The following is a 10,301-nucleotide window of genomic DNA, read 5'->3' as shown; positions in this document are numbered from 1 at the left end:
AGCAGCACCAGCCCCAGTGGCAGGTCGGGTACTTCGGGGGAGTTGCCATCCCCAAGCACAAGCTCTGTCTGCATCCATCAAAAATTAGCAGCTTCCAGAGCAAAACCAACAATTCTATCTACAAAGGGAGACCCTAAGCGCCTCTCCATATCGTAATCAGCATGTGGAGGTGTGCAAGGTGGGCGTTACTGCCTGCACTCAGGTCAGTGGCCAGACCTACCTTTGCAATAAACAGCTTGTGTGTGTGTTGCAAAGCACGTAAATTAGCAACTTGCCTGTCCAGGGCTGTAAGAAGGCAGGACGACTGCAAATCCTTTGCCAGCCTCCGAGGCTGCTGCGCATGCAAAAGCCTTCAAGCACTGTGAGGTGTGTTATCCTTCCGTGTTTCCTTATGGGGCAGGGCCTCTGAAAGGGGTCACGGCCATTACAGGGTTGGACAAACATCAGAGATCTCTGGCGTGGACCAGGCACCGCGCGCACACTGCCACCGCCATAAGGCACAAGCCCTGTTTTCTGTCCTGCTCCTTTCCCCAGGGCCTGCCCAGGCAGACTCCGCGCGCCCAAGACAAAGCCCTGACCTGCTGTTAGCTGCAGCCCGGCCTCCTCACAGGCCCTGGTGATGAGAAAACACGTGCTTTGGATACAGATCCGCTCCAGTTCCAAAGAGGCAGCAGCAGCAGCGATGCCGCCCCGAGGAACAGCTCTCCATGGGGCAGACCTGTCTCCGAGCACAGACGGCGACCACCAGCGGAACTGTACACAGAGAAAAGGGCTTTTGGTTTTCTTAAAACAATTTATTATTTCAATTTTATATAAAAACCATACAATCAATTAATACTAGACCGCTGCTGGCTTCCCAGCCTGCATCAGACCCTTTTCCCATGATAAAAAAATACAAACCGTGACAACAGCTAAACAGAGTTCAGAATTTCAGTAAAGCCGTTCGATTTCTGAAAGCGCCTTTCATTGACTGCACAATAATTAAACCTGGCGTGACACAGAAGGAAATCATATCATAATCTGGGATACAGAAAAATAGAAATCTGCCTGTAAGTATGCTATCAAATATAATTCCCTCACATATAGTACATGACAGCATATCTTTGGTCTGCATTTATGGATCACTTGGCCCTGCTCCGGCAGAGGTGTGGTGCCGGGGCTGCACTGCTTCTCTGGCGCCAGGTTGGTGGTTGTATCAGGGCTGGGAGCACGAGGTATTTCGGAGAGCGCCAGAGAAACCATTTTTCCCCCCACAGCAAAGGCAGGGAGGTGGTGGTGGGGGCTCTCCCCACCGGGGATGAGGAGCTGATCCTGCCCCGCACAGTCTCGGCTCCGGGATGGGGAAGGGACTGAATATCTCCATGCCCTGCCTGGAGCTGAGGGGTGCTGGGAAACACACAGGCTCCCCAGAAAACACCCCCAAGCCCCCGTGACCCTGAGCTTCCCCCGCGTTGATCGAGGGGGATGTGGGCAGCAGGTTGAGGGGTGTTGGAGGAGTGCTGTTCGCCTGCTCAACAGGCCAAGACCGACATGAGTCCAGTGGGGTGAAATGAGGTGAGCTGCCTGCAACGGGCGGCTGCCAGCCGGGCTGGGGCCGAAGGGGGGTCCTAGTCATCCTCCTCCCCGCCGCCATAGAGGTCTGCCAGCTTCTTGAAGCGGCTGCCCCAGTCGTTGAGGTAGTCGTAGTCCTGGTCGCAGTCGGAGGCAGAGGAGTTGAGGGAGCTGAGCGAGGTGGCCTCCGAGCCGCTGCCCTCGTAGTCGAACACCAGCAGGGAGTCGTAGGGGGGAGCCGTGGGGTCCGTGTCGGCCGCCTTCAGGTTCTGGGGGGGGCAGGAGGGGTCAGCACCCGTCCCCTCCAGGCTGGGGACACCACTGGCTGGGGAACCCCCCAATGGTGCCTGCATGGATGGGGGCTTCTCTCCCCGGTCCAACCCCAGAGCACAGTGTGGGGTCAGGGCTCACCTCATCGATGAAGTTTCCGATCTCATCAGGGTTGGCAGGTCGGGGCCGGTACTGGGGGGCGGCCATCAGCGGGGGGGCCACATCATTGCGGATCACCTCCGGGCGGGCGTCCAGGCCCCGGTGCAGCTGGCTCAGATCATAGTCCTGGCGTGTGGGAGAGACATGAGGATGTGATGCTCAAGGGATGCCGAGGGCACCGCTACACTGGGACCTGCCACTGGCTACCCCAGGGCAGGAAGGACCAGGGGCACCGCGGGCACTGGTGACCACAGTGGGGGCTACAGGGGGAAGGGGGGTCTACGGCAGCCTTGTGCACCCCAAGCATCCGTTGTGGCTTGGGGAACAAGGACACTACCCGCCACAGGGAGGGTGCCACAGGGACCCCACGGGCAGCGTCCGTCCTGGCACAGGAATCCCACCTGGTCCTCCTCGCCGCCACCCTCCTCATCGTAGTGGTAGACGTTGTCCCTCATGTCATCCTCAGGCGGGAGCAGCGGCTCCTTCACCACCGTCCTCCGCCGGGCGAAGAGCAGGAGCAGCAGCAGCAGGACTGAGCAGAGGGCACCGGTGTCAGGGCAGCAGGGTGAGGGTGGTCCCATCTCCATCCCATCCCCATCCCATGGTACTCACTCAGAAGTGCCAGGATGCCCCCCAGGATGCCCAGGATGGCAGGGACACCCAGGCCACTGGCAATGTACGCTCGCCGCTCGCAGTTTTTGGCTGGCCCTTCGCAGTCACACACCTGAGCTTTGACTGGTGTCACCTGCGCCTTGCCCTGGCCATCCGTCAGCTTCAGGAAGATGCTGTACTCCCCTGGCTCCAGCTCCTTCACCAGTTTCAGCACCAGCATGTCTTGCAGCAGAGAGAGGGGTTGGACTCACAGGCAGGTCCCAGCTCCCCAGTTTGGGGACACCCTTAGCACCGGTGCAGGGCTTTGCCGGATGGCAGCTCCCCCGCCCGGTGCCCATGGCGGGGGCCAGGACCAGCTGTGCTCAGGGGAGTGCAGAGAGACGGGGGGTGCTGGGATCTGGCCACCTCTCGGCATCTCCCCACCGCCCCAAGCCAAGGGCGGGTGGTCAGGACAGACCAGGTGGCACCTACCTTGTCCAGTCACCCTGACGGTCCAGTTGGCGCCAGAGCCATGCTCCAGGGCTGCATGGAAGGGGTAGGTGTTGGGGGGCAGGTCCTTGTCGACAATGTTCAGCGTCTGCTCCTCAGGCTGACGGCTGCAGATGTCGAAAATCCGGGGCTCTGGCATGGGCCCATTGTCATTCACATCCTGGAGGAGGAGGAGCAGCGTCCCCGTGCCGGTGGCATCCGGCGACCCTGTGGGACCAAGGATTAGAAAGGCACCTGGGGAGGGGGTCCCAGCCCCAACAGCCCGGGGGGGCAGCAGCAGCCCCTTCCCAAAGGGCAAGGCAGGGCGCTCCTCACCATTGTCCACAGCCAGGACGATGGCCTTGTAGGTGCTGTTGATGGCGTGCACCGACTCCCGGTCCAGCGGCTGAGTTGCCGTGACGATGCCATTCTCGGGGTCAATGGCCAGCCACCCCGCGGGGTCACTGCCCATGCGGTACCTGGGGCAAGCGAGGGGTCAGCGGGGGAGGATGGGGCGTACGGCACAATGGACACAGCGCAGACCCTCAGGCACCCCAGCACGGCCCCCCACCACCGCCCCCCCCACTCACGTGATTCTCTGCCTCTGACCCTTGTCAGGGTCCTGGGCCGTGTAGGAGGTGACCTGGTGCCCCTGCGGCAGGTCCTCCATCACCTCCACCTTCTTCACTGGGGGCACGAAGACGGGGGCTTCATTCATATCTCCAACCACCACCAGGACGCTGGCGGTTGAGAGCGGCAGGGGCACGGTGAAGGGGACGGCGTTCTCCACCGTCACCACGAGGTTGTATCGGCTCTTGGTCTCGTAATCCAGGCCCTGGGGGTGGACAGGAGATTGGAGCCAGGGTAGTGCCGGTGCTGGTGGGGAGGCAGCCAGCGCTGGGGCAGCTCTGTGGTGGCAAGACCCACCTTGGCGGTTTTCAGGATACCATTGTTGGTTTTGGGGTCAGTGGTGATGCTGAAGTCACCATCTGGGTCCCCACTTTTGATGCGGTAGACAGCTTGCCAGGCAGGGGAGCCCTGCATGTCCTTGTCTGTCACATGCAGCTGGGTCACCACCACCCCCACTTCGTTCTCGTTCACTGTCCCCTCATACTGCAAGAGATGGGATGGGGACGGTCACCCACATGGTCCCAGGCACCCCGAGGTGTGGGGGCTCATGCCACAGCGGCCCAGAGAGGGCAGCGGCTCGCAGGAGGTGGCTTGGATACCATGTTGGGGTCGAAGACGGGAGGGTTGTCATTAGCGTCAGTGACTTCCACAATGGCAGTGGCAGTGTTGGTCAGGCCAATGCCCTCCTGGTCCGCAGCCTGGATGATCAGCGTGTAGTTGGGAGTGGTCTGCAAGACAAGATCACCATGTTTAGGGCAGAGACAGGGTCTGGGATGTTCCCCTCCGAGGCCATCACCTGCCTGCTCTTCCACCCTCCTCCAGCCATAGCATTTCCTGCTGGCACAGACGCTTGCTGACACCCCTGCTGCCCGCCCACCCAAAGGGCTGGCAGTCCACCTGCTCCCGGGGCTCGACAGGGCTGGGGTCCCCTGCACAGGTCTCCAATGGGCTCAGGGCTGCAGACCCCCCCAGAGCAGGGGACAGTGACCCAGAGACAGCAAATCCTCTAACTGGCTGGACCCCAGGGCTCCAGCATCCCTGGCTCCCCATGGCAAGTCCCACTGCAGAGCTGCCACATGGTCCCCCGAGACGCAGCAAAGGCACCCACCTCCCTGTCCAGCCCTGTGCCGATGACGCTGATGATGCCCTTCACCGGGTCGATGGTGAACATCCGTTGTGCACTCTTGGGCTCCTCACTGAGGATGGAGTAGCCGATGATGCCGTTGTTCATGCTGATCGCATCATCTGCGTCCGTGGCATTCACGGTCATCACGGACGTGCCTGGGGACAGGGACAAGCAGGGGAGATTTTACTCATGGGACAAAACCCACTGGACACCCCGGCACAGCTCTGCCTCGGGGTTCTGCGTGGTCCCAGCTGCAGGGCCCCCAGCTTGCTGGTCCCCCACGCACCCGGCTTCGCGTTCTCCTCGATGTATCCGATGAAGACTTGCTTGGTGAAGACAGGCCGGTTGTCATTCTGGTCCGTCACAGTGATGATGATCTCCATGGGGTCCTCCACGGACTGCCCGTTGGCTGACACGGCGTGGGAGAAGAGCTGCGAGGGGCACCGTCAGCCCACACACAGCCCCGGGGACTGTCTCCCCCCCGCCATCCCGGCCCCCCACTCACAATGTATCTGTCGATCTCCTCCCGGTCCAGTGGCTTCGTCACTTGCAGCCACCCCGTCTCCCGCTCAATGGTGAAGACGCCCACGGGGTAGCTGTCTGCCCCCTGCCCCGTGATGCTGTAGAAAACCTTGGTCTCCTTGTCCTTGTTGGATTTGATCTGGCGATGAGGCGGAGGGGGGGTTAGAGGGGCCCTGGCACTCCGGGGACACCCCTGCCCTGCGCCCCGTCCCTGCAGGGCCACGTACCTGGACCACCCTCTTGGGGAAGGGCCCCCGGTCGTTCTCAGGGCAGTTGATGGGGGGGATGACCCAGTCTCTCTTCTGCCGCCGGAGGCCATGGCCAGGCTCGGGGAAGGTCAGCACGTCGGGCGCCGCGTCCTACAGGAAGAGCGGCTTGGCTCGGTGCCAGTACTTTGCGAAGCCCCCTGCGCGCTCTGCCCCATGGAGAGGGGTTGTGCTGACCCCAGGGAGAGGGGCTGCGCTTTACCTGCTGCTGATTGCGATGGTGCCACCGCCTGCGCAGGGTCATCCTGGCCAAATGCTTCTTGCCTGTGGCATCCCAGGTGTGGACAGAGAAACTGATCTCCCGCCGCTGGAGCTGCAGGGGCCGGGTCGCAGAGACGACGCCATCCCTGCTCACCTTGAAGCGTGTGTCATCCGAGAGGTAGAAGGCACGCTGCTGCTCACCGCAGTCCGCAAAGCTCACTGGGGACAGGGAGAGCGGGTGGGCAGGGGGCCACCGGTGCTGCTCGGGGGAGAGCCGGCGAGGGCAGGGCAGGCGACCAGGCACCGTGGGATGGGCAGCCGGCAGGGCACGAGGGTGCAGGACAGTGTGACATGGGCACACACAGTGTAGCCATGTCTCAGAAGGACCGTGGGGTCACAGATGCAGCATGGTTGCATGACGCACGGTGCTGCATGCCCTGCTGGGATCCCAGCATGGGCAGGGTGTGCGGCATGACACACGGCGCATCCCTGCCATGGCTGTGCTGTGGGACCGGGCATGGCACGACCTGCTGTGCCATGGGATCCCTGCTGGCTCCTGGCAATGGAGCAAATGGCGCTGAGCACAGTGCGTCCCTGCTGTGTGCGGCACATCCCCGTCTATAGCACCGCGTACGGCACATCCCCCTGCGCACGGCACCGTGCGCATCACATCCCCACGCGTGGCACATCCCTGCCGTGTGGCACATCCCCATGCACGGTGCACCCCTGTGCCACAGCGTGTCCCTACGTGTGGCACGTCACTGCTGCCATGCCCATGGCAGTGGGCAGAGGGTGCTGCTGCTCCGGCTGCTTTTCAAATAAAAACAAGGGCAGCGCCCGCTCACCTGCGCTGGCACCGTCCCCTGGCCAGGGGGACGCTGGCGCCTGGCCCTGGCGCCACAGGGCACTGCAGGCCACTGGGTTACGGTGCCCCAGTGCCTGGGGACCCGTGGGTGTCCCCGAGCCCTCACATGGCTGCGGCCCACAGCCACGCATCTGCGGCAGGGACAACCCAGGCTGCAGGAGGGGGACACCAACCCAGCCTGCCCAGGCACGGCAGGCACCCACCGCAGACCAGGGCAGACGGTGTGGTGGCGTCACCAGCCTGGCACCCTGCTGGGGTGTGGTACAAGCTGGCCTCGGCACGCAGGGACCACCGCCAGCCCCGGGGGGAGGCTCCGAGCGGCACCACGGCGGTCAGCAGGCGTCACATGAGCCGGGGCCGCGCTGCCGAGAGCTCCCGAACAAACACCCTTTGTCTGGGAGATGGTTTGTTTGAGCCAGCGGCACCCGGGATGGAGCCCCTGCCAGCGCAGCCGCCATCAGCCCCGGCGTGACCCGCAGCGCGCAGAGTGGGTGCCGGGGCTGCACCGTGGGAAGGCGACGTGCCCGGAGTGGGAGGGAGCGCAGGATGCCCGAACACCGGGCAAAAGGCCGCTGCCGCCACTGCCAGGGCTGGTTCCGAGCCCAGTGGGGTTACGTCAGCCCGCGTGCAGCCCAGGAATTCAGAGGTGGCGGTGGCACGGAGGGTGGGGAGCGATAGCCGAGCCCTGGGCTGGGGGCTGCCCCCCTGCCCGCCGTGGTGCCCCTGACCCAGCCCGGGAGGAGCTGCCGGTGCGGTGCCAGCCCAGCCCGGCCCCGCAGCAGCAGCACCCCGGATGAAAGCTGAGGATTCGGGGAGCCGGTGGGGCCGGCTGGGCAGGAGCGTGCCAGGGCAGGCCGGGTGCTGCCGCAGCGAGGAGAGGCACCCTGGCACCTGTGGGCGCAGACACAGCACTCGGCACCCGGGACCTGGCACCGTGCTGGATAGGTGCAGCGAGTGGGCAGTGCTCAGCCCCCAGCCCCACGCTGGGTGCAATGAGTGCTCAGTGCTCAGTGCCTGCTTTCCCCCCTCCCCGCCCGGCCGTGCACAACCTGTTTTTCCGGCTCCTCGGTTGAAGGAACGCAGTCCCCAGCCCTCCCCTCTTGGGGCTGGGAGCCAGGAGGCCGCTCTCCTCTCCAGGAGCAGTAGAGCAGGAGGTGAGGAGAGCTGGGAGGGGTCCCTCGGGGGGATCCCCCCCTTCCCACCACTCATGGGGCACTGGGACAGCCAGACCCCACTGCATTACCAAGCCGCCGGCCAGAGCGGGGGGACAAGACCCCTCCTCAGGATGGGGACCAGGGCGGTCCCTCGTGCTACCCCACGTCCCACGGCGTCTCGCCGGGGCTGGGCACAGGCTGACTCACGGGCAGCGCTGGGTGCCACCACCCCGGCGGTGCCCGCTCTGCGTGGGTTGTGCAAGCACGACTGTGCCGGGGCGGAAGCCGGTGGCGGCGGTGGCCGGGGAGGGGCGGGGGGGGTTCACGTCACCCCACGGGCAACGAGGGCAAAGGCACTGTGAGCAGCACGTCCTGCCAGCGCACCCACTGACGTCACCCGAGTTTCACCGTGACTTCAGACTCTCGAGGTTCCCCCACCCAGGGCTGGCAGGGGAGCATCCCAGACCCCCTCGCGTCCCCCAGGCCTGGGGCCCAGCCGTCCCATCCCAGCCCCGGGGACGCCGCAGCCCCCACGCAGGTGTTTGCCTCCCTGTCCCAGGCGCCGCACGGGGCCTGTCCAGACCTGTTGGGAGGGAAAACACCGCGCTCAACTAACCAGCCTAATTACAGGCCGGCTCATCAGCCATGGCCTGGCTTTGGTGTGCTGTGTGGCGCGGGGACCAGCATCGGTGAGCACCCACTGTGCTCGTCCACCCGCATGGCCGGGCATCACCCGGCCCATAGGGGCAGAGGCCGATGCCCGTCCCCTTCCCTCCTCCCACGCCCCGTCTCCCTCTGCGACCCGAAACTGGAAGTGCTGGTGCTGAGACGGGGATTTCCAGCACGTCCCACCTGCGGAGGCCAGGCCTGCGCAGGAGGGAGACGCCGAGGACACAGGGCTGCCCGTCACCCTGGTATCGGGCACGGCCCTAATGGACACAGGCTGCTGCAGCAGTGTGTCTTCGTTAATGATCAACCAGAAAGTTAACGAACAGGCAATTCCTGAGGTGTGGGGCAGGGTCCGGCTCCTGGCTTGATACCTGCAGCCGGGGTGAAGCCCTTCCGGAGCCAGAGGGGTTTGGGACACCCCAGTGCGGCACTTGGTGCTCTGCACCCCTCAGCCCGCGGCCGCTCGAACCACCCCCAGCAAACCGTGGTGCCAGCACTGCCGTCAGCCATTAACCGGTGCAGATGGCGAGGGGCCAAGCGCTGCCCCAGGAGCCTGCGCCCAGCCACTGCACAGCCCCCCAGCACCAGGGGGTGCAGGTCACCCCAAGGTGGCAGCAGGTCCCCCTGCCACGGCCAGGCAGGGAGGGCTCAGTGCCAGCACCCGCCACGCCAGGACGGGGCTTTCATGCTGGCACGGTGAGACACCACCGAGGCCGCGCTGGGGGCTCGGCTCCATGGCTACGAAAGGGGTTCGCCTCCCATGAGCCCTGGGTGCCGGGACCCCGCGGGTGGGCGAGGAGCGGGGCAAGATGGGCGCCTGCGCAGCCCCACGCCCCGGCCTGCCAGCCCCAACAGGTCTGCGCCGCCTGAGTCAGCGCCACCCGCGCCGGCGCACCCCGGGGAGAGGCACCCGCTGCCCCCGCGCCGCGACGCCATCATCCCGCGGTGGGAGCACTAGCGCCCGCGCTGCACCGGCCCCTCAGGACGGCACCGCTGCTGGACACAGGCATACAGCCATGGCTCTGACCCCAGTGCCACCTGCGGCAGTGTCCGAGCCTGTCCCATCGGCCATGGCACCATCACCACCGTCCCCACGGCTCCGTCTGCGCAGCCACCCACAGAGCAGGGTAGAGACTGTCCCCATTGCCACCCTGGCACCACATGGGCATGGAGTTGGGAGCCATGGCTTCATCCCCCATCGCCAACTCCAGTGACACGCACCCAGCCCGTCCCTGCAGCCACGGCTCCGTCCCCACGGCCACCCCTGTGCCACGCACCCAGCCCGTCCCCGCGGCTCCCCGCCACCTTACCTCGTCCCAGCGCCCGTCCTGCCGCCACGCTGTCCTGCGGCACGGTGAGGGCGAAGGTCTCCGCGGTGAAGCCGGGCTGGCACGGCACTGCCTGCTCGCACAGCCGGTGTCCGGCCTGCCCGGAGAGAGGGGTGAGTCCCGGCCCGGGTCCCGCCGCCCCGGGCAGGGTCCCGGGCAGGGTCCCGGGGTCCCGCCGCCCCGTCGCTCACCTGGAGCAGGAGGAGGAGGAAGAGGCAGAGCGGGTCCGGGCAGCCCCCACGCCGCCCCATGGCTGGCTGCCGGTGCCGGTACGGTGCCGGAGGGATCGGGGCGCTGCCGCCTCGGAGCCGCAGGTGGGTCCGGTCCCGGTCCCGCCCCGCAGGTGCCGGCCCCCCCTGGGGGAACGGCCCCGCCCCGCCCCGCCCCGCCCCGTCCCGTCCCGTCCCGTCCCGTCCCGACGGGAGGCGGTTCCCCGCCCCGGCCCCAGGAACCCCCGTACCCCCGGCTCCAGCCGTGCAG

At 65.6% G+C, this 10,301-nt stretch overlaps 1 protein-coding gene across 1 annotated transcript; it reads right to left on the bottom strand.

Annotated features, from left to right (window-relative positions):
• Positions 1-784: 784 nt before the first annotated feature.
• Positions 785-10,072, bottom strand: LOC128908666 (cadherin-1-like). Its single transcript, XM_054199313.1, has 16 exons — positions 10,013-10,072; positions 9,804-9,918; positions 5,807-6,024; positions 5,566-5,697; positions 5,322-5,477; positions 5,103-5,247; positions 4,799-4,971; positions 4,290-4,418; positions 3,988-4,173; positions 3,651-3,895; positions 3,397-3,539; positions 3,064-3,288; positions 2,593-2,814; positions 2,382-2,512; positions 1,963-2,106; positions 785-1,820 (listed from the first exon to the last, which is right to left on the bottom strand). Exons 1-16 carry the CDS (start codon positions 10,070-10,072, stop codon positions 1,608-1,610), a joined length of 2,637 nt encoding a protein of 878 aa, XP_054055288.1. The 3' UTR covers positions 785-1,607.
• Positions 10,073-10,301: the final 229 nt, after the last annotated feature.

Source organism: Rissa tridactyla, chromosome 4 (genome assembly GCF_028500815.1).
Source record: "Rissa tridactyla isolate bRisTri1 chromosome 4, bRisTri1.patW.cur.20221130, whole genome shotgun sequence".
Classification (NCBI taxonomy): domain Eukaryota; kingdom Metazoa; phylum Chordata; class Aves; order Charadriiformes; family Laridae; genus Rissa; species Rissa tridactyla.
This window is presented reverse-complemented; position numbering and strand designations above follow the sequence as displayed.